Below are 26,686 nucleotides of genomic sequence, written 5' to 3' on the forward strand. Positions count from 1 at the left end.
AACCAAAAAACCTTTAATGTGTTACAGACTTTGTATCCTTACTGCATCAGTATTATTCCTCACTTTAAAAGGTAATTGCATATTGAACTTACTTCAGTACATTAAATTTCTTTTGTTTAGGCTAGTCCTAACATACTGCAGTATTCTAAGAAACTACTTCACAGTAAACATCCCTGCCTTTCCCATCCCTACCTCTTGTAAAACGCATGCAACAACGTGAAAAGCAAGCAAACACCTTGGTTTAATAAATGGCAGATAACACATTAAACAAATGCAAATCAAAATCGTGCAGTGAAGTCAGCTGGTTGCATCCCTTCCTGCAAATGATATCATCTTCTCAACTGCGGATGGTTCCTGCACGCCCACAGCTAATAAAGTGTGCAGACGTATCAAGAAGCATAGGCCGCACCCAACAAGATGCAGGCAAAGTTGCTAATGAGTTTGTATTAATACCATTTTTTAATAATAACATCTTTTACTGTATAAACTCATAACCATATTTCGTCCTTATTGCCTCTATAAAATAAGCATCATGCAACTTGCAAGATATACAAAGACAGCATGACATTTGTGTATCTAAATCATCTTTTTGTTAGATTGTGAAATATAGCTGCTTACTGTTTTATTTCAAAGTGTAATTTAATGGCATGTGTTTGCAGACTCAGCCAAAATTCTCCTCAGCCTAGCTTCCTTGAACTCCTATACACCACAATTCTACTCAGCCAAGATTGCTCTGACTCATAGTCAGCAAAATTCTACTCAGTCGAGCTTGCTCAGACTTATATTCACCAAAATTCTACCCAGCTGAGCTTGCTTTGACTCATACTCATGAAAATTCTGCTCAGCCATGCTTGCTCAGACTCATTCACCAAAACTCTACTCAGCCTAGCTGAGTATAAGAGTATAGTGAAAGGGTGAGGAGGAAAGCAAAGTGCCCACAGCGACCAGGCACGCGAGAAGAGCGGAAACAAAGCACTAGTGTGGGCTTCGAACTCACTACGCATGCGTTACTTCGCCTGCGCCGTTGTCGCCAGAGAATGTGCTCCGCACGAGCCACGCATTCCTATGTTCACTTTCATTCACTGTGTTGCTTTTCAACAGCAAGAAAAGGTATCATTGTCTCTGTTATGAGCAATGGGTTAAAGCAGGCAATTCATGCAGGCATCAAATTTTGCTAATACAATCCCTTAGGGGAATACCAGATTATATTGGACCTGCGCCTGTCCTTCTTCCATGCTGTGTCTGTGGCCATTTCTTTGTGCAGGTAAACAATGTTCGATTATACTGTACCTTGACGCTTTCCTTGGACTTTATTTTGGTCGAATAATCTAGTTTTAAATGGCTCCTATTAGCATGTTCTAACATTAGTCTAATATAGGTTAAGCACATGACTAGCTTAATAGACAGGGATGCTTGCTTTATTTCCAGTAAAGAAACCATAACATCTGCTCCAGTTGCATATGCTTTTTTGCAATTTCGGTATTTCAGCATCAGATAATGTGCTGAAGCATGTAGGAGCACACGCATGTCAACAAGATTGGCCAATATTTACGATGGCTTCCTACTTTACACCCCCCCCCTTGCCACTACGAATACAAAATTCCAGCGTTCCATTTTGTTATTAAACAAACAAACGTACTCCTAACAACGTATTTAATGTCTGCTTAATGTTTGCAGTGGTGATACACTGCCACACTATGCACTGCAGTATACTGATTTAAAATTCTTGAGACAGATTCACAGTATGCTAACAGCGTGAGACACAGGACGAGAAAGTAGATGATGCCCGTGTCTGTTAGAATGCTATGATGTTACGTACGCAAGTGACTGCAGCTCCCCAAAACTGTGGTGTTGGCTTTTAAAACTTCCATACAAAATTACAGCACATGCACCGCGATGAACGAACCACACTAGCGTTAAGATAGAAGTTCACAACACAAATTCTATTGCACATTTAGTAATGACACACCGATAATTTGCAGCTTCTTTCAGAAGCAGACGTGAGCTTTCTGGTTGGTGCTTGCTGCTAAGTTGGAAACAAAATTATTACGAGCAGTATACACACATCATTTCTTCAGAAGCTGACATTAAGCACAGGCAGCGCGAGGGCCTCTCTGCACTGGCATGATGACTTCGCTGCAGCTGAATTCCTAATACTGCATATGCGATGAGGATACCTATATGGGCTCGTTGATAGGTCCTCTTGTAATTTGTTACAACGCAGGTAGGACGACACAGACACAGAAGGCACACGAGACAACACTGAACCACCAGCTGCGAAGACCTGTTTACGTCCACCATGTCTCCTCGCAGTGAACTTAGGAACCGCTGCTGGGCACTCCAAAACAACTTTAAATCGTTTTTAAATTACAAAACATACGTGCGTATCACTTGCTTTTATAAAAGACTAAACAATATTATAATGCATAGGTTTTTTCCTTACATTTGTAAGATTATGCAGCGTATACCACAAAATCTGGCAGCAAGCAAGCCTGGGTGTCACACCAGCCGCATTGTTGAAATCTTCATCGTGAAATGAGCCCTCTAAAAATCGCAATGCGACTACACCAATCCTTTTCGCTCCAGTCGCAACGTGTGAAACAGCCTTAAAGGCTCAATCACATTGACGACTTCACGTAGTTGCGCAACCATTTGAGACTGGCGACAAAAAGCGACTGAAGGCGACCGATGATCACACCGGCAAGCCCGGCTGAGCGCAACCTGCAAGTCGCAATCCCGGAGATTATCATTCTCAGCAAGAACTCTAGGAATCTATGCATTTTGCACACACTTCACTGCCACTATTTTTGCTGGTGGGTACGAGTGTGCCTCCATTCGTAAGCAGTGGCCAGCCACACAAGCCACATCTTGCCTGAACTTCGCACGCATGACAAGGAATATTATCGACAGTAAGTTCTAATTTCTAGTTCGTGTTGCGTAGGAATCAGTGCATAATTTTAAAGCGAAGCTTTTAGCCTCTAGTTGGTCGGGATTTTTTCTGGCATGCTCACCCAAAGAATGACAGCTGGAAAAAGGGGTTTGTGTTTCTTGTGCTGTCCTTTGTTGCTGTTTAGCTTACAGCGAATGCCAAAGCGTACATTTGACACTTTGCTGGAACTACTGCATCCCAGCATCACAAGGCAAGACACCAATTACAGGCTTGTAGTCTGCCACAGTGGCGTGGACTTTGCATTTGGTGCGACACAGGAGAACGCCGGATGAAAACACAGAACATCACCTTCGGCGTGGCGCTGACTGGTTTAGCAGTTTTGCGAGCACGCTCGCACGACTGAAAAATCGAGCAGCAAGCAACTGGCTTAACATAGTCACTTTCGAGAAAAGCGACTATTTCCGACTATTTGTCAGTAGTCACTTTGCGACCAACTTGGTCGCGCGACCGCTGTCAGTCACCGGTATGAATGAGGCTGAAGCCTTTCAGCATCGGTATTTCGGAATGCACGACCAAGCACATCACGCACGCAATCCTCGCACATGCGGGCAGGCATTTCGCGCATAGGCGTCTCCAACTCGGCGACCAAGCACCCCTGCTTAAGCATTTCGTGCATCGGAGCCTCGATCCGTCTGCGCAACTAAGCACATCGAGCGTCAACTCCTTGAACCCGCAGCTAGGCATTTCGTGCATCAGCACCTCGGACTACCCACCGCGGTGGTTTGGCTGTTGTGGTGTCGCACTACTAAGCACGAAGTCGTGGGATCAAATCCCGGCCACAGCGTTCACATTTCAATGGGAGCGAAATGCAAAAACGCCCATTTACTGTGCATTAATACCACAATAAAGATCCCCTGGTTGTCAAAATTAATCCAGAATCTCACACTACCTCGTGTCTCATAATCAAGTCGTGGTTTTGGCACAAAGAACTCCAGAATTCAAGCACCTGGACTGCGCGACTAAGCACATCGAGCGTCGACTCCTCGAGCCCGTGGCTAGCCATTTCACACATCGGCACTTTGCTCGTCGACTCCTCGGACCCCCAGCTAGATATTTCGCTCATCAGCACCTTGGACTGCGCTAAGCACATCAAGCGTCGATTCCTTGGACTCACGGCTAGGCATTTCCTGCATAAGCGCCTCAAACTGCATGACAAGCACATCGAGCGTCGACTCCTCAAGCCCGTGGCTAGGAATTTTGCTCATCGGCACCTCAGACTGCGCAACTATAGCACATCGAGCATCGACTCCTCGAGCCCGCGGCTAGGCATTTCACACATCGGCACCTCGGACTGTGCGACTAAGCACATCGCGCGCCGACTCTTTTGGAGCACTGCTCTTGGGTGCCCGTTCCTGCGTTGAGCGTCGGCATGCTTCGGCGTAACCGAGCGAACAAGCACAACGAAGGGTCAAAGAGCGAATGCAGAGCACAGTGGAGAATGAAAGACAGTGACAGCGAAGAGAGCGCGAGGAGGAAAGCGGCCGAGGGGAGTAAGGCAAAAAGGTGAGCAGGAAAGCGGAGTGCCTGCTGCAACCAGGCATGCAGTGAGGGCATCCAAACGAAGCGCTGGCGTGGGCTTCGGATCCACTGCCAATGCACTACTTTGCCTGCACCGCTAGAGAATGCGCGCTGCACCAGCCACGCGTTCCCATGTTTACGCTTTCTTTCTGGACACTGAGCAATGCAACCGATGGAATTGCTTCGTCTGCCGCTGCTGCTAAATGAGCTGCCCGAGCAGAGGCTCAGCGCGGCCGCCGAGAGAACCCTGTCGTTCAAAATCACATTCTTTGCCACATTATATCGCGAATTCAAGACACCTAAATAACTGTGCTCAAAATTCGCATAAGAAGTATCATAATCGGTGAATTTTTATCATATTGTCACAATACCTATCATAACCCCCCTTCATATAAAGCCCCTCCATTTACGTTTTCGCCGACCAGGTTAAGTACCGCCAACCTCCCCTCCTCCTCCGCGCTCCTCTCTTGCTCATCCGCTTAGTTTCTGGCGTCAAGCGTAACTTACATAGCCCCAGCTTTCAGTTTTAATGGAAGCGACGTCACTGCTACGTAGAGGTACGAGCGTGCAACAAGCAAAAATTCAGGAACCGGAAATCCAGGAAGCAGAAAAAACGGAAACGGAAACCCCGGAAGCATAAATTGCGGAAGCAGAACTGGTTTGAGTGACAAATCAGGGAACAGCGGTGCACATCAAAGGTTGGTGCTTTATCTTCATATAAAAAAGCTCATGATGAGCTCTGTCAACTAGGCCCCTTGGGCTGGCACAGACACCTGGCTGCGAAGTGTGGCATCATATAAGAGTACAAGCTGCAAAGTACCTAGCAGCTGCATTGCTCTCCGATTCTAAGCTCCACACATTGTCAAGCGAAGACGACTCGGCAGGCTGCTGAGAGCCTTCATTCAGTAACATGGTCGATTCTACCAAAAGAAAGAATGCTTCACCGATTGCACTGGAAAGTGCTATCAATGAGGCAGACTGCAGGTACAATACTAGAACTATATTCATATCCACACAGTTCTGCATCTCACTTTGTGCGAAACCCAGGCACCATGCTCTTTCTAGAGCTGCAGTAAAGAATGCCATACAAAAAAGAAAGGGGCCAATGAAGGCACACCAGAGGCCACATATCCAAGAAACCCCACATCACAAAACACACCAAAAACTACAAATATGGTGCCTTTTAGAGAACTGAAGAGAAGGTGTAACTTTGAGAGCCGCTTTCTAAAAACAACGGTATTTTTTTTTGCCTATTCCCTCAGCTTTTGCAGTCGATTTTTTTGTTACCATTTGGCCTCTTTGGCCTTAGCTTTTTTTTGTCATTGTCGTTTGGGCTAAAGTGCAGGTCGTGACTTTCGCGCTTTTTATATACTTTTATAAATTTATGATCTGGCTATTCCTTCACCCCAAAAGTGTGTTTGATGTGAAGGTAACATAAAAAAGCCAGCAGATCCCACGCCCTGTGAGAATCAATGTTATGCGAAGAAGTGTGCAGGGGAGCCTGCCAAGTTAACGAAATGACCAAGAGAGCACCAAGACGTAGGTGGTTCTTTCATGACCTCCATGGCACACATGTCATGATATTCATGTCATGACTTATCATTTATGTTCGTCATACACTCTTGTCATACTATGCCAATTTTGGTACGTAACAAGTTAACGAAACGACCATGAGAGCACCAAGACCTAGGCAGCTGTTTCATGACTTACATGACACACGTCATGATATTCATGTCATGACCTATCATTTATGTTTGTCATACACTGTTGTCATACTATGCCAATTTTGGCACCCACCAAGTTACCAAAGCCACCATGAGAGCACAAGACGTATGTACGTAGGTAGATACTCTCAATGTGGCAAATGTTTGCCAAGAAATGCTTCGCATTTAAAATGACAATAAAAAAAACTAACGTAGCTTGCACTGGAGGCGCAATGCTAAAAGAGGCAGCAGAGCTGATGGGCCCTTAGCTAGCCCTGGCTTTTGGGCTAGGCTAGGTACTATTAAGTCATCCCCAGCATTTCCCAGAATTTATTGATTATTGATCAATTATTGATTAGCTATTGATTGGCTATCTATTGGCTATTGCAAGGTATTGGCCACGTATTTGGGCTAGGCTAAGCACTACCAAGTCATCCCCAGCATTTCCCGGAATTTATTGATTATTGATCGATTATCGATTAGCTATTGATTGTCATCCCTAGCATTTTTCAAAATTTATTGATTATTGATCAATCATCGATTAGCTATTGATTGCCTATCAATGACTGACTAAGCTTATGTAGTCCCAACCATGCTTACCGCTACCTAGACTTAGCCAGACTCAGCTTTGCTAGATCACAGGGGTATGTGCCATTACGCTTCGACCCTTTCTGGACTGCCACCAGTATGAGCCTACATTTTTGGATTCAGCAGACACATTACGCCTGGCTTAAACAGCTCCGTTGTTAAAATTTGTGTTACAAAAAAATGCAAGAATGTCACAACCTTCCAAAGGGGAAAGATTCTGCTGAATAAAATATTCTCGAGGTATCACTTTGAAAATTTTATGGAAGCATCAAGGAGACATTGCAAATATCTGTGCCAGTTTTCATCAAAATCCATGAAAAAATGAAGAAGTTGATTTCGAAAGCAACGTCCCCCCTTAAATCCCTCATATAAACACTAAATGTATCAACGTTAAGAAGATTATAAAGCTGAGTCGGATAAATGCCATGTTACTGTGAGTGGAGGTTTTGCAAGTCACAAGGGAACAACTTACAGCAATGTTGCCTTGACGTTCCCACACTAGTTTCTTGTAATGTTTCCCATCTACTTGGGCTTAATTATTTACCTGATTAATCTAACACCATTCACTCAGGTATAAATAGTTGTTTGTTAGTAAGCAAGGATTATACAGCATTCTAAATCGAACCAAGGAATGAACCTAGTGAGTTTTGAAAACATTTTCTGTGCAAGATACCCCAAACGCTAAAAAAAGCATGAAATCTGTGATGTCATACTGCCAAATAAATGTAAATGAAGACTTCACCTATCTACACTAGTTGAGTGGTTCTCTCTTTTATTGTCCTAATGCCCCAGGAGGAATGGGATAACCCTTTTCAAAGCAACACTGTGGAATGGCACAAGATTTGCAGTCGTTGCTAGACTGCAAAAACTTGGGACTGTGAAACAGAACACGTCACGCAGTATATGTCACTGAAGATGAAACATTAGTGATTCCCTTTCTATTCAAACATGTGTTGTAAATTCACAAGCTGTCCTTGGGCAACTGGTGAGCTCACTTGAATTCATTTAGTGGCATTTAAGAGAAGCTCTTAAATTCTAGTGATTTATGGTATCAGAATTTACATTTAGGCTATAAAAATGTTTATGAATAAAAATTTACAGAAAATGCTAAATTTAAAATAAATGGAGGTTGCAAACTTCATAGCAGGACTATGAGCCAAGGCTGGCTGCAACACAACTTCCTGGAGCAGGAAACCCTGCAAGCATCCTCACCTTGTCTGAGCCTTGCCTTTGGCCTCCTCCTGCAGCTGTTCGACAAGTGCCTTGTACTGCCCCAGGGTGGCCTGCATTTACATACACTGCATTTTCCCCTGTCTCAACAGTTGACTTTGGTGTTGAGCAATGAATTCAGCAATACATTGTGTGGAGCCACAAGCCATGGTAGACCTCGATTGTACGCACTAAAACTCGGGAGCACGAATTTGGGCTAACTCGCAAATATGCGCGCTTTACTATTCTAGGAAAAATTGGGATACATGGTAAAACATCACTTCTACAAACCTCACAGAAACCAAGCAAAAAGAATGTTTAACTGAAACTTCACATATTTGAAGCATATGAAAAAGAGCCTTTTATCAAGAACCAAAACATGCATAAAATGGTCAAGTGAAACCTGAAGCATTTATTAACCATTTGACTACAATTTCAGAGCCCTTTCATATGTTTCACATCCTTTCAAATGGATACTCTGCGGATGTTACCATGACAACAAAATACAAATGCACCTACTGGCTCAATAAAATCTGCATTTCAATACCAAAAAAATATTCTGCAGATTCTGCAAAATTCTGACGGAATCTATGTGAAGTAAAGTGGTGTGTATTAAATCCTATACAACTAACGGTGATGCATACAAATGTGTCACTTTCACCCTATGCAACATGAGAACTCATGCAATGTTTATGTTTATCTGCCACAAAGGTCACACGTTTAACCTCATGCAGTTTTTATGTTTATGCACTACAGTTAAACCTCAATATAACAGACCCCAATTTAAAGAAATTCTCGATTTAACAAAGTATTCAACTCTTTATAGTTTCTTGTCCATAGAACACTATGTATTTTAAAGTTTGAACCTTAATTTGACAAAGCAGTCAAAGGTTTCATGAAAAATCGTCTGGCTAGGAAAGGTCAAAGTAGAAAGAAGCGTACACTTGCCAATTAAAACAGCACATATATCGACATTTCTGCCCCTGTACAGGTGCCTTGATCACAAAACGAATGCACAGCAACAGCAATTATATACGGACTTGGCGTTACGTATTTGAACCGATATTAGGAAAAGGGCCCTTCATTCCATTTATAGCATGCACAATAGACTGTATGTGCAATGATTTTAACAGGAGCCATGAAGCCAAGGCTGATGCCCAAAGTTCCGGTAAAATCTTGTTTAAGCATGCACATTCACATGAGGGAAGCCAACAAGGTGGTTATGATGATATGTCAAATTATTTTATCTCAATTTTATAAAAGTAGTATCTCTTAATGCAGTTTCAATGCAAGCTTAACTGTACATGCAAAAGGCAACCTCTAATTGATTATAAGTAGCACAGTCACATACTGATTACTCAGTACTCTGAAATTTGCACACTTCTTTTGTTTACAACTTTATATAACTGCAACCATTTCGTTGATTCATTGCAATATTCATCGTGAGACACAGTGGTGTGCAAAACAAATAGGTGGGGGCTTCCACAGCAGTCTGGGAATACTTTGGGAATGCCTGACATAAAGGATATACCTCTATGCACTGCATCGATACCGCAGTGGTAGAGCTGTACATGTTGCATGGTTGTGGCCAACGTGTGCGTTTAGAGAAAGGTGGCGCGGTCCATACACAGTTCCATTCCCGAAATATTTTTTTTATAAATACCCTTTAGACCCACATCGAGGGTATTTTAATTATAAAAAAGCACTGATTGTAATACGATACATAGCACAAAATGTAGCACTGAATATAACAAAGCACCCTATTTTTTTATTACTTCATTACATTGAGGTTTAACTGTAATAAGTCTGGACCCTCAAGAACCATGTGTGGTCAGGGACTGAATCTATGGGAGAGATATCCCGCTCAGCAACTCCCAGGAAAAAGATGCAATCATTCTGAAAGCACCCGACATACGCTAACATTTGTCAGCAAACAGCAAAGTGCCGCTTCTCTCTTGCCACTCTGGTTACGCTCAGATGGATTGCACACTAACCATAGGGTAAGTGATCATCTCTAAAGGAACTTCATTGTTCGGCAAGCTGGTGTTTAGGCTTACTATGCATGCTGTCCTTTGCGCAAAGTAAAAGCATGAACCACAGGGCCAGGAAGAAGGAAAGACACAGAGAAGTGCCAACTACCAACTGTTCAGTAGCAGACCAGGATACAAAATGAAGACTCCCACGCACATGCAGTACAGAGAATGCATGACGCAAAACAGCATGATAGATATGGCACTAACACAAGCTGACCCTTTCTTTCTGATATGAACATGTTCCAATAGTTCCCTTGCAGTTTGGTCTCTGCTCTTGCCTACAATTTTAACTTGATCAAGTGATAATCAAGACCACTAGCGAATGGATGCCACACTATAGCAAGGCATGCATGGTTCATCGTACAGTGACATCCCCAGCAACATGCACACATAAATATGCATGCACAAATGTCAAGTGCACCTGGCAACTTTGCAGCGATGTCTGTGCCTCCTGCTGTGCATGGTAGGCCTCATCTCGCTGCTTGTTCAAGCGTGCCAGCTCCGCACATTGGCTGCTGGAGAGCTGCACAATCGGTATCATGTTTACACCAGGGCCCATGATCAGCTCAAGCTGCAAACCGATTAGGCTGACTATCGCACAGTTTTTCCAAACCTTCATTTAGGCCACACAGAGGCCATTGAGTAAGATAAACAGGAGTGCTAGCCAACTCTGCTCGCCTCGAACGGACAGATCCTGAAACACTAGTTGCCGTTTTACAGCGTGTTCACCAGACAGTGCTACGCATGAAGAAAAAATGTGGAAGGGGGAAGAAGAGAGAGACAGAAGTTTAATGATGCAAAATGCAGAGAGGTCGGCCTGAGGTAAATTCCTCTAGCCAGCTACTCGGCGTTGGGGAAGGGGAAGAGGGAAAGAAAGAGAGATGAAAGAGCTGCATGATGGGTGACGATGACGAGAGAAGGAGGATGTAAAACATATGGCAAGCACTTTGGCATGCTCAAAGCCTACAGTCCAGGCCCGTACTTTTTAAAAAGTGCTCCAACCAACTGGAGGAGCAGATGCGCGGCCAGGCCCAAGCTCAGGTCCACCATACTCCAGTCTCTCTGACATTGCCACAGCAATGGCACACAGCTGTGATCCCCCACCTGTTAGCACATCTAATTTGTTGTCTGCTCGGTGTACTCCCCGAAGCCTGTACCCCGCATAGCTCTCGCTCCTTGAGGTTTGCGGAGATGTTATTGGGCGAGACATATCTTTCTTTCATTTTGTTTTATTTATAAGACCTTACAGGCCCAATGCAGGGCATTTAGAAGGGTGATTACATGGATTTGTACAAGGCACAGGAGCAAAATACACACCGAAAATAAACTAAATATGTAAATTAGGAAAGAAAGAAAACTAAAAAGGGGAACTATGACATAACGAATTAAGAAAACGGTCTTGAGCTATGTCAGAAGACAGTGAAGGTAAGCTTTTAATGCATGGGTGCCTCTTATTATTGTTCTTACCAGAGCGTCATTCAAGTAGAACCTGAGCTGGGTTCGCACTGCCGCCGCCACTCTAGCGCATGTGAACATGGAAGGAAGCTGTTGAGCAATTCCCATGTGCTGAGGCACATGGGAATTGCGAGGAGAATAGGCAGCCGGGCACGGAAGGGAGAAGAAAGCATGTAGGTACGTGACTATATGGGAGCAGAGGGAGAGAAAAAAAAATGAACTAGACACCTAGCATCTACGTTTCACAGTTTGTCCCAAGCGGATGAATTGCGTAGCAGTGGAGTCACTGCTCCTGTCTATCTCTCTCCGTGGACAAGACACAAGTCCACGACACAACCTCCCAAACTACCTTCCTGATGCATAAAAAAATGTGCAAATAAAGAAAATATCCAGAGGGGTGATCTCTATGCAGCTAATAAATTTGCAGCAATGGTACACGGAAATGGTAGAAACAGGGAACTGTTCTGTCACAATTACAGTTAGACAGGTCTGGCAGTCCGTTTCATGCCATGAAATAAGTAATAGACCTGAGTGCACGACTGCTCTTTCTTCCCATCTAGCCCACACTTGCATGGCACAGCGTCCTTTGCTGGCTGGTCTTGTTAATGCCTATCAGTAACAAATAAACACTAAACATGTAAAATCTAATGTTGGCTCTAGAGACTTGCCATCTGCCCCCCCCCCCCTCATCAAATGTATGCACTATACAATCGCGAACGCTTGCTAATTCAGAAGTGTCTAGCTGTGTGAAAATACAATGAAGAATAGTGGTAACCAGAAATCATTGATATGCAGTGACTGATGGCTAGGAACACAAGTACACACGTGCTCGTCAACATGAAGCCAGGTGGCACCGATATGCAGCAATGAGACAGCAGTGCACAGTGTTGTTTATGGGCACAAACAAGTGACAAACACTTTGCACTAGATTAACTTGATGTGGGGTGTGCGATATATTCTTGTTTCGTCCAGACATACATAGTAGGCGGTGTCCAAAACCTGATGTCTGTGATGTGTTTCTGGCTCCCACAATGCTTCTGCCGCCACATGCAGCCAGCAAAAGCATGACGTTCGAGATTTGTATTTGCTATTGAAATGGGACCGTCTCTGGGGCATGGATTCGGACACCATCTATTGTCCTCCGGAGCACCACACGTTTATGCTGAACGAAGCGTTTCTAGAGCAACCATGTGAAACTTCATTGTGTACACCATATTTGCTAATGGTTGCTACACAACCAAACAAATGTTCCTTTAACAAGAGATGCACCTCAGAGATACATTTTGATTAATAACAAGGCTAACTGGATACAATTTATGTACAATGTGAAGTTTATTCTATCTTCAAAATATTATTTTAGTTTCGAAATATCTTATCTGGTTATATTTTGTGCTTCCTGGGAGCAGGAAATGAAGGGTCTCATGCAAGGTTCAGGCTTCCTACCAGGCCTAGGACAGTGTTATAAAAATATCCAGTACTGCACTACAAATGCAAATAAGATAAAAATTCTTTTTTATTTTACGTTTGAAATGCCAGATTATTTACAGAAAATTTATTTATCTTGACTATATTAATCGAGAACACATGAGGATTGCTTCCATGAAATGCAAATGACCAAAACTGCTGCAAAACACAAGCCGAGATACGACTTGCGTTTTATACCCCTGTCAAGCGGGCAAGTGCACTTACGGAGAGTGTCACTCGGTTTAAGTGCACTTTGCCAAATCTAAACGGCGCAAGCGGAGTGTCACTCGCAGAAGAGTGCACTCCGGTCGGAGTGCGTTCACGAAACGCACTTTGCTGGCCGAGTGCATAGCCTCGCCGCCAGCGGTTTGAATGGTACAGAATGTATTGCATAAAAAAAGGACACAGAAGTTCGTTTTACTTGTTGAACAGCTAAACACAAAATAATTTGTATTTAGCGAGAAGCGAAACAGCACAATAATGAACAAAATTATCGTATACGCAACCAACGGCCCGAGCGTGATGTGGCACTGCGGCGTCGCCATTTTCATTCAGTTTGTGTTTATGTTTTGGCCGAACACGTGCAACAGGCTACACGTGCTGACCACGGCGTCCTGGCCGGCATTGACTTTGCAACACCTCATAGTAAAAGAAATGACGTTTTTGTTGAGAAAAAATAGATTAAGTTTGTTTTTATTTATAATACCACGTTTTAAAACAATCACTTTTTAGAAGTTTTTTTCTTTTTTATCTACATCTTCAAAAAAAGCGCTCGTTCTGTCGCCATGTTTCTTTACGGCGAGTGCACTCCGTTTTCCCGTTTAGCACCGCGTAGCCTAAAGTGTCACTCAAGGTCCCGAAGTGCACTCCCCGTAAGTGCACTTAACTTGCCCGCTTGACAGGGGTATTATACATTCTTGTGCATACCCATACAAACTGGCCGAGATGCATTGAGTACAAGAATTTTTGTGGACAAGTAACTGCATAAGGATGAAAAAAGAAAAACAAAGTTTTAAGTTTCTAAACATGCTCACCAATATTAAATATAATAGATTTGGATGAAATTAGGTCAGAATGCAGACCAGTCTTTCGGGAAGATATGTTAAACTTCAAAATTCTCCTGGTGCATAGGTGGTACCCTCGGAACCCTAGCCAGCTTCCTCCTCTAGCCTGCCTTTCCTTGCTACCCTGCAATGACAAGATGTAGCTCCAAATGTCTTTGTTCCACAGATTCTTTTTGTTCTTCTCTAGTCTTATCTGGCTGCTCAAAGCGATGAACCCCAGAGTTGGAAAGACATCGAACTCCTGTAGAACATCCTCAAACCCTTCGTGGCCTTTGTTGAACCACAGTGTGGCTAGTGGCCATGTCGACAACAATGCACAATGCAGATCTTGTTTTAGGGCACAGCAATCAAATCTTGCTGTTGAGAGACTCGGCAGCATTTTGGAATTTGCCCAGAATAGAGCGAAACAACAACTTGTCACTTGTCAGCACCTCATATGGAAGCATAACATTTGCCTGAGAACTTGTGAGGAGTGAAGAATGATCTGGTACCAGCTCAGCCAGGGCTAGTGCTCACTTGTTAAAACAGGAAAGCTCACCATCTGGGCAAAACATTTGGTTGTGAACCTTAGCAGAAACACATGAATAGAAAAATTAAGCCCCTCCAGGTACCATGCCTCAATCAGAATCGTTTTTCGCAGACCTCTTAGAGAAATGCCTTGTGATTTTTATACATGCAAATAGAATGCTTAGGCCTAATTTTGCAAAGTCTAAAAATATTTTTTTTTAAAATGCTTATTTTTAATTTTTTTTCTTGAGTGCCCCCTGTTAGGGGTACAACATGAGAAGTGGGTTGATCTAATGAGGAAAGATGTCTTTGACAGCGACCTTGAAGTGGCTTTCTTGCTATGGATGCACAAAGAGTGGCAATGGAGAGGCAAGATTGCAGGATGACTGGGGCATGAGCAATAGAATGTGTGGTACAGGCATTGTGGTAGCCTCACAATATTACGTCTTAGTTCTAAGCCGTGAAGATTACCACAAAATTTTAGCCGATACACAGTGCTGTAGTAGAAGTATTAAATCTGGCTACATGGCTTTAAATACATTCCAGTGACGTAGACAGGTTAGCTAGAGGAGGGTCACAAGCTGTGCATGTGCATTCCTGTTTGGGCCATACTGTAGTTAAATATGATAGCACTTTTTCAGAGTGTGTAGGGAGTTTCAAAGAGCAACATAAGTTATCCAGAACGTGGTTAGTCTGGTCACTTATTTTTGTTATATGTACAGTGCACGTAACTCTTGTGGGGAGTGAATGAAAGGCGGCCACCAGGGTGCTCTGCAGCCAGCCAGTGACGTCTAAAGGTAGTTGCTGGTTCCGAGATAAGATGCGTCTGGGCACGTTTGCCCACACATACAGACAGGAAGCAAGCAGCAGTGGCAAGACGAAGGCGCTGCATAATCGTACGCTCCCGCGGGTGGTGAAAGAGCAAGCGTTGTCTGTATGTGTGGCCAAATGTGCCCAGACGCATCTTCTCGTGGGGCCAGCAACTACCGTTAGACATCGCTGGCTGGCTCCAGAGCATCCCGGCGGCCGCCCACTATACACAAGGGTGATGCGCACTGTAGTGATTAGAGACTGAAAATTTATGCCCAAAAAATGGTTTTAGGCGCCTATAACAGGCACCCAAGCTGTCATTTAGGGCACATATAGGCGCCAAATACTGTCGAGAACTGGCATTTTTTATCTATTCCAGAAGATGTCAGCCTAAGCAAATCAATGAATTTCAAGATACAATTACATCCAAAAGAATATTTCACATGAGACACTACTCAATTATTTTACCTACATCTCCTTTTAAACATCACCATAACATGTGCAATCTGCATAGTTTTGAAGCCAGCAAATTCCCGGAGAGAATGGCAGTATATATTCTATGCCTCTAGGATGGGGCCACCCAGAGAGTCAATACATGTAGAATACTGCATGCTTCGGGCCTAATCTACTGACCTGCTGCCGTGAACTCAGCTCAGCCAGCGTGGCACACATACCTTCTTGTACCCCGCACAATCAGCACGCAATGTCTGTGACGATTCCTGCATCTCACGAAGCTCATCCCTCAGCTTATTGTTCTCTGCAAGTGGAATCATACACAAAACAGACAGAGGTCTTTCAAGGCACTTCAGTAGGAGGAAAATCCTACACCACCACAGCACACAAAAGTTATGCATACACGACGCACTCAGCCATTGCGCCTAAAACAGGTATGAAACCAAAGGTGCAAAAATTGCCAAGGCAGTTTGGAGAAAAATGAGTTTCAGCTTCATAATAACTGCGCTGAGTGAAACGAAAATGCTTAAACATCACCCGGCGTGAAGCGGGGCAGGAGGTGCACATTGAGGCACCCTAATGCTCACTACGGTGCCTGAATGCTCTCCTCCTCAGCCCCACCTGATGCATGGTGAAGACATCCTTTGAAGGGACACTTGCCGCCTCGACTTGTATGGCTCAGCAGTCCCTGCCAATACCGTGCCCTGTCCAAACTGTGACAATGTACTCGAAAGGAGCTGCAGTTGCACGGCCAGTCTTTTTCCAGCAACATGCATGGCTGTGGCACAAACTATTCCAGAAATGGTTGGAAGCTGTACCATCTTTCAACAGATCCCAAAAATTACAGTGGATTGTGAAAATTAATCATGTCAAGAAGCAGCCCACGAAGTCGTCATCCATATGCAGTGTGTAAATTTGACCAACCTTCTTTTTCTTTCAAAAACTTTACTATGCGACATAGAGTTTCACACTATATTGCCTAGAGGGAATGCTGCACTGTTGTATGCATGGAAATGACAGGATATGGTGGCTTCACATTGTCATCGTTCTTGGAGAGCCAGGAAACCTTGAAGACGTGCCTGGCTACCACCATTCCATCTGTCACAATGGTTCCTTTCCTAATAAAACAGCTAGTAAAAAAACTGGTTCATTCTATTATTTATTACACATAAACATGTTTTATTCAATCATGAGGGCTTGTGATTGGATGTACAATTATACAAAACGTAAAATATATTGGCGAGCCGCTAAAGTTAGAGGCCTTCATCCTGCAGAGGACATACATATAGGCTGATGATGATGATGAAAGTTAGAGGACAAACAAAGCCCACACTTGCTTTACGACAGCGTGTCGTCTGTTCTTGCTTTTCCTCACTTGAGTATGCACTGCAGGTGAGTAAACATAGTTGAAAGATGTAATATGGTTGAATTAAAACATTCTATGAAGATTTTATTTTAAGAATGCATTATCTGTGCAGCCACATCCAGGTTTTAGATGAAGCTGCACACAATACCAAATACCAGCCAACACAAGCCTTGCACACCCACATACCGTCATTCCCATGATGGCACAGTGCTCAGTAGGGAACGCCCATAGACGGTGGCACCAAATTTCCCTGTAGGTAATACTGTGAGAAACTCTACGCTGTGTGATATACTCTTTGCAGATATGTATATAGTAAGATTGTATCAATGTTGCCAGCTCAAAAAGCTTCATTTGAAGTAATCTGCTTGCGATTGTTAAGCATGCAATGCCAAGTCAAGGTGTATCTCGAAATGGTACCATTTTTGAGTCATGCTAGTCCCATAGGCTGCTTGTACATAAATTGTATACTCGCCATAATAGATTTGTGTTGTTTACTGGAGCCCACAAAATTCTTTAAAACTATGCTGTCACCAGCTGTGGTGCTTATTATATTTATGTGGATATGGCTAGCTAGACACGCAGCTTTGTGGTTTAGAACCAATCTGCAAGCTCACTTTTAAGCAAGCAGTTTTGAGCGACACTGAGCTAATCGATAGAAAATTTTAAACCCAATGCTGTGCGTGGTGTCAACACACATAGAAGCAAGACATGTGTAAAAGTGAGCCTCACGAACAACTAAAGTGGACAGCTTTCCTGCTGTATTATATGTATAGCTTTTCTTTAACATATTTTGTGATTGCGCAATTCTTTTATTCCTATACATCGTATTTAAAGCTGGAATGCCACATTTTGTAAACAGTGCATAGTCACAAGAGTGCTACAAAAGGTTTGTTTATTTACCCATTGAATACATGAGGACTGAGAAAAAAAACTGCATACGCAGCTTGACAAGTCTATCGGCCCCTATTACATAGGCAGCAGTGGGCAACATATTCAAATAATAATATAAAATCATAGCAAAAAACACAAAACCTTGCTTTGTGACATTCTGCATCACAAACACAACAAAAAAAAGAAAGCAATTTATATTGTCACCCTTCCATAGGTAAGCTAGATTAACACATACGTTTACAGCTAAAAAATTCTGAAATGGTCCCTACAGAAGTAGCTCTAACGACTGCAATCCTTCAATGACCCTGATTCCGGCCACAACGGCCGCATTTCAATGGGAGTGAAATGGGAAAACGCTCATATACTTAGATTTAGGAGGCACTATAAAGAACCCCAGATGGCCAAATTAATTCAAAGTACCCCACTACACTTACAATCGAATTGTGCTTTTCCCACAAAAAAAAAACATGAATTCAATTGAAACATAAGAACACTGCCAAAATCCGTAATGTTACCTGACATTAGCAACACATCTATAACTCACTTCCATTTACCCCCATCTTTCTTAAAAAGCTTTAAGAATATTAATTTGCATGGCGCATAGAAAACTGCAAGATACTTTGAGTGTGAACACAGTTTGGCACTTCACATGTCACATTTACTTGTAAATTGAGATCATTGAACTTGTTATGTAGAAAAAAAAACATTTTTCATCACCGAAATGTATGATCGATAGATGTATGCTGTTGCTGCCACCATGTACCCAAGGTGGCAGCAAAAATTTAAGCAGCTTTTTACTACGTAAGAAAGCTTCTACGAAGCGACTAACTGACCGCACCACTGCCAAGGTTTGTGATTAAGTGCGGCAACATGACTCAGTGTACAAAAGGTAGATCAAATTGTGAACATAAAAACTGTCAGAGAGCGTGGTCACGCATATTAATGGTGCTCTCTTTCATGCAAAAGCTTTTGGTGACGAAAATCTTCCTGTATGCCAGCACACCAGTTGTGCACTTCGTAGGGAGCAGGAGATATAATGGTAGACACTGTAGCAGACACAGTTGTCCCCAGCAAGCATGCAGGCCCCTAAAGCTCACAGCAATCTCTGAGGCTTCACCAAGATGCTAACACAGGTTCATCAATGTGCACCTCAAGTGATGGCTGATGCCAGTCCTTTCCCTTCAGCCTGCATGTTCTTTTGTTTGCCATTCACATCATGTCAACCCACATGGCATGTCCCTCTTCACACACCAATCCAGCAGCACAGTCCATACAGTGATGATACCAAATGAAAATGGTGTTGCCACCCTTTCCCTGTCTATCAGCACTAGCAAGCAGCACAGCAGTGTTGGCCAAGTCAGCGTAAACTGCATTGCTAGCTTACCTTCTTTTTGCACTAAAAGCAAAATAAATGTTAACCAACTCTTCTTCAGTTCTATCTGTCCCCAGCTTCGATGAGATATTTGTGATCCAAAAAACTGGAGCCTTGGCACCTACATTCTACAAGTAGCAAGGTTACATCATTGCTGCATTCTTTTCCTAACATGACAATTTCTGGCAAAGATGTCTACTACAGCTGCTTTCTTAAGTAAATCTCGATTTGAACAAATAGCTTAACACTGTAAGCCCCAGAGATGCAGGGCTCCAGATTCATTTTGACCAGCTGGAGTTCCCTAATGTTCACCAACATCTCAACACACAGGCCATCATACCCAAAATCAAGCTTGATGCTCAGCAGCAAAATTTACAGGTGCTGAACAGTGCACACAAAGTATCAGGGATTTTGCATTTTCGTTAGAAGCATCCATCCCAAACAATTGTACATACCCTGTTCAAGCTGCTGGAACTTGCTAATCTGGAGGCTGCAAGAATAGCAGACGGCATCAGCACTCTGCGGTTCCCCAAAGGTGGCCCTTATACATACCTTCTTTCAGCAATCTTTCTCTTAAGTGTAATGTGTTTCTGTTGTAGGAAGAGAACAGAGCAAACACAAAGCAACAGTTCAGCACTTAATGAGACAAGTCAAGGCACGTAATTTCTGCAGCTGACTTCTGAAGTTGGGTGCTACCCATGGAATAATTTGACGCTTGGCAATTCCTGCAATACCCGAGAAACACCCATCCATTCCAGCAGTGCTTTATAATAAAATTACAGCTCAAAAGTGACAAAGCAGCATTAGTGAAATTGCAGTGACTAATTACATCACAGGGCAGCAGAGCCAAGCCTCAAGATGCCACATCGTGCACTAATTCCAGATCGTGCAGCAGGCCTGGCTACACTAAAATGTAATCAATGGTTTTATGCAGGCACTATTCATGCGACCTGAGCACAGCACTGCCATGCAAGAGCAGTGCTAATGAGTGCTGCTAAATACACCTTTTAACGTAACAGCCCTGTTCATCAGCCTTATAACACCCCCAAGCTTCTACAAGAAAAGGCTTCATAAAAATTTTTTGTTCACTGTTTCAACTATATACAACGCAAATGTAGTTTTTAAGGAAGCTTTAGCTCAGGGCCAACTCTGATGTCACCTATTCAAATACATGTAAAATGCAGGAATGCTTTTATAAGACTACCCCTGTACCAATTTCAATTAATGTTTGTGTATTTGAGAGATAAAGTTAAATTCTAGTGAAATTTTGATTTATTACTTATAATTATTCTACAGAAATTGGTGAAGCTCAGCAAGTTTAAAGAAATAGAAGCACAAAGTTTAGAAATCCCTAACTCTGCACCAAAACAGATATTGGCGTTCTCTAAACTATATCCAGTAGACTAACTAAAGCGAACAAACTTGATGTATCAATCTACAGCTTACATGAATTCGCTACAATGTTTACAAGAGTTTAGGAAAAGTTCCACTAATTACGGTATATTTCATTGCAGCGTATAACACATCAATTTTTTCCACTTCAGATATATTGATATCTGCAGTTTACAGAATTGTGACATCGTTTCCAAATGCTGAGTTACACAATTGTAATCCTGATTGTTCCTTTTTTTTTCCAGTGTTCAACAATTTTTTTAAAACCATATTCAGTATAAATAAAAATTTGCTTGCTACAGCCACTAGATTTTAACTTTTCTTTTAAATGCAACAAACCTCAATCAAATTTACTGCAGTAGTTGCCGAGAAAAACCATTTCTCCATTCCCAAGTAATTAGATAGGAGCTCCTGAGCTAAAGCTTCCCACTTCACGCTTAAACAATGAGAGTTGTTTGAAAGAATGACTTTTCCGTAATATGGATGGAAGTGTGAGGTCATAGTCCCCTGAACACAAAATACTGTTGAAATGCACGCTGCAAAGGAATTCAAGGGGCACTTAGTTATCCCTACGTGGATGAATGCGCAAGCGTTATGACCACCGTGCGATGCCTATGCTCTTAAAGTCGTTGAGTAACTACGTGACCGAAACGTTTTCATGCATTGTATAATTGTGACGACCAACGGTGTTCATCACAAGGTGTGCACAACGAAAGGCCATGGGTTCAACCCCCACCAAAGGTCGAGGGTTCGGGTGCCTTAATTAACTCTCCCTTAACACCAAAGGTTGAGAGTTCGACACACACCAAAGGTCAAGTGCCTTAATTAACTTTGCCTTAACACCAAAGGTTGTGGGTTCAACTCCCACTAATGGCCATGGGTTCAATTGCCGTAATGAATTATATTTAAATTAAACATGCCTTAATTACCTTGGCTTAATTCACTCTGCCTTAATTGACATCATCAACTGCCTTAATTGGCTTACTTGGGCTCACTTGACTTTTTGGACCATCGAGGGCACATGAACACAGACCACCGGATTTTCGACCCCATGAGCCATATAACGCTTTCACATTAATGAAAAGAATTGGTTCCAGCACATTTTTTTTTAGTACACCAATATGAAAGCTGGTTTTTGTCCCATATACTGCCACACATGTCACATTCAACACTTCTCATTCAACAACCCAGATAAGTTTTTTCTCTGGACAAAAAACATATGCCTATTGCAGACTTTTACATTGGCTCCCGCATTTCAGATGTAGCTCAAGTTTCTAGGGTGCATCTAACATAAGGAACTGGTAAAACCTACAGTAGTGGTGCTGCAACCATGAAATCACTATTCACGGTGTCCAACACGTGCCAAAGAAGTAAAAGAAAAATTGTTCATAGAGATGGACAGGCCAGTTAGTGTTCATTGATAGCCACTTTAGGCAAGGAAGGAACAGACAGGACACACTGCTTGTTTGTCCTGTCCCTGTTAGCCATGAGCAAGTGGGGTATACCTTTGTCAGTACAAACTGCTAAGGCAACTTGACCTTCACAGTTACTGTGTTAAGGGAACACTAACAGCAATTTTTTGTTTTTGACTTTTATGCTTTAATGAGTTGATCCGTGTTGAATAAACACTGAATTAAACTGCAAATGCTCCAACGTAATGAATAATAAATGATAGTATTGTGAATCGCAATTTGAATTGTTAACTGCACAATTCCCTATTTTCCAGGTGATCAAACTTGCCAAGAATCAGAAGAAAAAGAAAAACATCAACTTCGAGCAAGAACAAGGCACGGTCAGCACAAGGACCTCTTGTCAGAATACAAACAAAGGACACTGTATACACATTGGACGGCCGGTATGCTTAGTTAGGTTCACCGTCAGTGGAGCAATTTTCTAAACACTCAAAACCGATCCAACGTTGTTCCTCAAAGCCCAGTAGACGCAGAAAGACGCTTCACGAACGCTCAATGACACGATGTGCAGCAGACTTTCCTACCAAAATTCCAGCAACAATTAACGTACCAATGTCGGCAAAGTTCTGACTGGTGTTGTATAAGTCTGTTGCCAGTCTTAGGGGTCAACGTTGCCAGACTGCCTGCCAAATTTGACGGGGGAAAACACCGCCAAATATAGCGTCCGCATTCACGCCGTTTCCGAGGCGCACAGAGTTGCCAACTCCAGGTAGTACCGTAATTTTGCTCCATAACTCGCGCGCTTTGTGCGGGCCGAGTTCTCCGACGGCACGAAGTTGAAACCGAGACGCGTCGCATAACACTCGGACCGTTTTCTCGCGCGATGGGTGCGCGTAGAAGCTTTCGCTGAGCGAAACCAAGACGCGTCGCATAACACTCGGACCGTTTTCTCGCGCGATGGGTGCTACGTGTACGCGAAGAAGCTTTCGCTGAGCGAAACCGAGACGCGTCGCATAACACTCGGACGGTTTTCTCGCGCGATTGGTGCTACGTGTACGCGTAGAAGCTTTCGCTGAGCGAAACCGAGACGCGTCACATAACACTCGGACCATTTTCTCGCGCGATGGGTGCTACGTGTACGCGTAGAAGCTTTCGCTGAGCGAAACCGAGACGCGTCGCATAACACTCGGACCGTTTTCTCGCGCGATGGGTGCTACGTGTACGCGTAGAAGCTTTCGCTGAGCGAAACCGAGACGCGTCGCATAACGCTCGGACCGTTTTCTCGCGCGATGGGTTCTACGTGTACGCGTAGAAGCTTTCGCTGAGCGAAACCGAGACGCGTCGCATAACACTCGGACCGCTTTCTTGCGCTGCAGACGATGGCTGCAATGGGACAAGAGTTTGCTGTGCCTTTCTCTGCGTAGAGAATCTCCCGGGTTTTCGCAGGCCGCACTACAGGCTTTTCTGAAACGCGTCGCAAAACCTCGGGGGCTTTTTTCTCTCGATACGAGCGCGGTTCTGGGCGCAATTGCGTCCCGCAGAAATTTTTCTTTCGGTGCTTTCAGTCGTCACAGCTGCATAAATTTCTTAAATATGCAGTGAATGCGCTTGGGTGCTGCACTGAATACTGCAGTGCAACCGAGGTATTTCTCGACTGGAGAGGGTCACGGCAGGAGCAGCGTGAAATTTACGAACTCTGCCGATGCATCATTGGAGTGCATCATCATTAGTGCCGATGCATCATTTCGCTCACCGAAAGCTTCTACGCGCACACGTAGCACCCATCGCGCGAGAAACCGGTCCGAGTGTTATGCGATGCGTCTCGGTTTCGCTCAGCGAAAGCTTCTACGCGTACACGTAGCACCCATCGCGCGAGAAAACGATCCGAGTGTTATGCGACGCGTCTCGGTTTCGCTCAGCGAAAGCTTCTACGCGTACACGTAGCACCCATCGCGCGAGAAAAAGGTCCGAGTGTTATGCGACGCGTCTCGGTTTCGCTCAGCGAAAGCTTCTACGCGTACACGTAGCACCCATCACGCGAGAAAACGGTCCGAGTGTTATGCGACGCGTCTCGGTTTCGTCTCGGTTTCGCTCAGCGAAAGCTTCTACGCGTACACGTAGCACCCATCGCGCGAGGAAAACGGTCCGAGTGTTTATGCGACGCGTCTCGGTTTCGCTCAGCGAAAGCTTCTACGCGTACACGTAGCACCCATCGCACGAGAAAACGGTCCGAGTGTTATGCGACGCGTCTCGGTTTCGCTCAGCGAAAGCTTCTACGCGTACACGTAGCACCCATCGCACGAGAAAGCGGTCCGAGTGTTATGCGACGCGTCTCGGTTTCGCTCAGCGAAAGCTTCTACGCGTACACGTAGCACCCATCGCGCGAGAAAACGGTCCGAGCGTTATGCGACGCGTCTCGGTTTCGCTCAGCGAAAGCTTCTACGCGTACACGTAGCACCCATCGCGCGAGAAAACGGTCCGAGTGTTATGCGACGCGCCTCGGTTCAACTTCGTGCCGTCGGAGAACTCGGCCCGCACAAAGCGCGCGGGTTATGGAGCAAAATTACGGTACTACCTGGAGTTGGCAACTCTGTGCGCCTCGGAAACGGCGTGAATGCGGACGCTATATTTGGCGGTATTTTCCCCCGTCAAATTTGGCAGGCAGTCTGGCAACGTTGACCCCTAAGACTGGCAACAGACTTATACAACACCAGTCAGAACTTTGCCCCAATGTCGTCGTCCATTTCTTTATTATTATTATTTTGTGCTGAGGATTACTTCAACATTGCACCTAGTGTACAGCTACCTGAACAGAATATCGAAAGCTAGAACAGAGGGTGAAACCAACAGACGCGGCGTCTAATGACTCCGGAGTCACCTCTAGTTTATGGCATCTGCTTCCGGCCGCGACAGCATTCGGCGGCATCCTTACCCATTTTACAAGGCTTCCTCACATTAACTGCAGCTAGTAGAAGTGTTGACATAGTCCGTATTGTCGGCTTAAATTTAAGTTAACCTCCTTGTATGTTAGCTGGGCGCTCCCTGCGATATGTCCTGTGTATGCGTAGTCTGAACGTAGCTGCGACACAGAACGGCTGCGACTCACCTGATACCATTGTTTACAACAATCGCAACTGCCGTGCGACTTGTCCATTGCGTGTGATACTAATAGTCAATTTCACTTTGATATTTTCCCTACGGCCCACACGGTTACAATGGCGAAGCGTTTGGAACGAGCTTCCAAAAGTGAAGCCAAACTAGAGTGACCTAGAATTCGAGAGTGCCCGGAACGAGCTTCCAAAAGTGAAGCCAAACGACCGTAACGCCGCTTGTGGCGCTGCGATCGGTGGCCGGCTGTGGCTCAGAGGTAGAATGTCTGCTTCCCACGCAAAAAACCGCGGTTCGAATCTCGGAAGGAGATGATGTGTTTTCGTTTTTTTTACTACTTCATGCGTTGATTTTTTTATTCTTTATACTACGGCTTAACACTTGCTTCCGTTGCTATGCAATGCAACAAAAAGTCAAGCAGAGGCTGAAGGAATAATAACAAAATAACAATGTTTTGCAGTCGAGGAATAAGGATTATAAACAGGGATAAGGTGCCTCAGAAAGGCTGGCCAGCCTTTCTGAGGCACCTTATCCCTGTTTATAATCCTTATTCCTCGTGTGCTACTCCATTAGTCAGCCATCTTTTTTAATGTTTTGCAGTGAATGATATAGTTTGCAGCGCCACCTCACGGGAATCAACAAAACTATTCCAACCAAAGCATGGCCTTCGAGAACAGCATGCATACAAAATCCCGCCGACGCCTGCTTGACAGGCTCCGCTGTGCGCTCAAGGCTCATTCACACTAGGCCGACACCGCACCGATTTGGGTCGCACTGTTGGCGACAGCAGTCTACGATGTATACGAAAAATGAAGTAGTAAAAAAAACGAAAACACATCGTCTCCTGCCGAGATTCGAACCCCGGTTTTTGCGTGGGAAGCAGACATTCTACCTCTGAGCCACGGCCGGCCACGGCGTGCTGTGTCAATGCCTCCTTTACTAGATGCCTGCCGCGTGGTCCGGTAAACCCGGTTCCGTGCCCTCTCCCATTTCTCTTCTCCGCGAAAAGGCAACGAGCGCCGCTTGTGGCGCACGTCTGCAACTTAGATCACGTGCTGCGGCCTCTGAGATTACTGTAGCATCTGTTACCGTCTCGGAGTCGGCAGGCGCTATCGAAGCGCCGGCGGAAGTCTTCGACCGCCGCTGCCGCCGCCGCCGGAAGTTTAAAAGGCAACGAGCGCCGCCTCACGGAATTTATGCTGAACTAAGGGAACCGCCGCCCCAATGAGAAAGCGAGCAACGCGACGGGCATCTAGTAAAGGAGGCATTGGCTGTTTGCTACCGATCGCAGCGCCACAAGCGGCGTTACGGTCGTTTGGCTTCACTTTCAATGCATTGAAAATGCAGCCGTTCCGGGCACTCTCCATGTTCTAGTACACTCTAATGGCGAA

At 44.2% G+C, this 26,686-nt stretch overlaps 1 protein-coding gene across 2 annotated transcripts in view; it reads right to left on the minus strand.

The window, feature by feature from the left end:
* LOC125942305 (uncharacterized) overlaps positions 1-25,440 on the minus strand; it is a 72,812-nt gene extending 47,372 nt beyond the window's left edge. Inside the window, exons 1-6 of one of the 2 annotated variants that reach the window (XM_049660468.1) lie at positions 25,294-25,440; positions 19,936-19,973; positions 19,839-19,873; positions 15,976-16,058; positions 10,423-10,524; positions 7,972-8,042 (exon numbers count right to left, since the gene is read on the minus strand). In XM_049660468.1, the coding sequence (XP_049516425.1) occupies positions 7,972-8,042; positions 10,423-10,524; positions 15,976-16,058; positions 19,839-19,873; positions 19,936-19,973; positions 25,294-25,341 (377 nt within the window). In that variant the 5' untranslated portion in view covers positions 25,342-25,440. The remainder of the gene's footprint in view (positions 1-7,971; positions 8,043-10,422; positions 10,525-15,975; positions 16,059-19,838; positions 19,874-19,935; positions 19,974-25,293) is intronic. The other variant, XM_049660469.1, reaches the window with a different exon arrangement.
* Positions 25,441-26,686: the final 1,246 nt, after the last annotated feature.

The sequence above is a fragment of the Dermacentor silvarum genome, chromosome 1, assembly GCF_013339745.2.
Source record: "Dermacentor silvarum isolate Dsil-2018 chromosome 1, BIME_Dsil_1.4, whole genome shotgun sequence".
Taxonomy (NCBI): Eukaryota; Metazoa; Arthropoda; class Arachnida; order Ixodida; family Ixodidae; genus Dermacentor; species Dermacentor silvarum.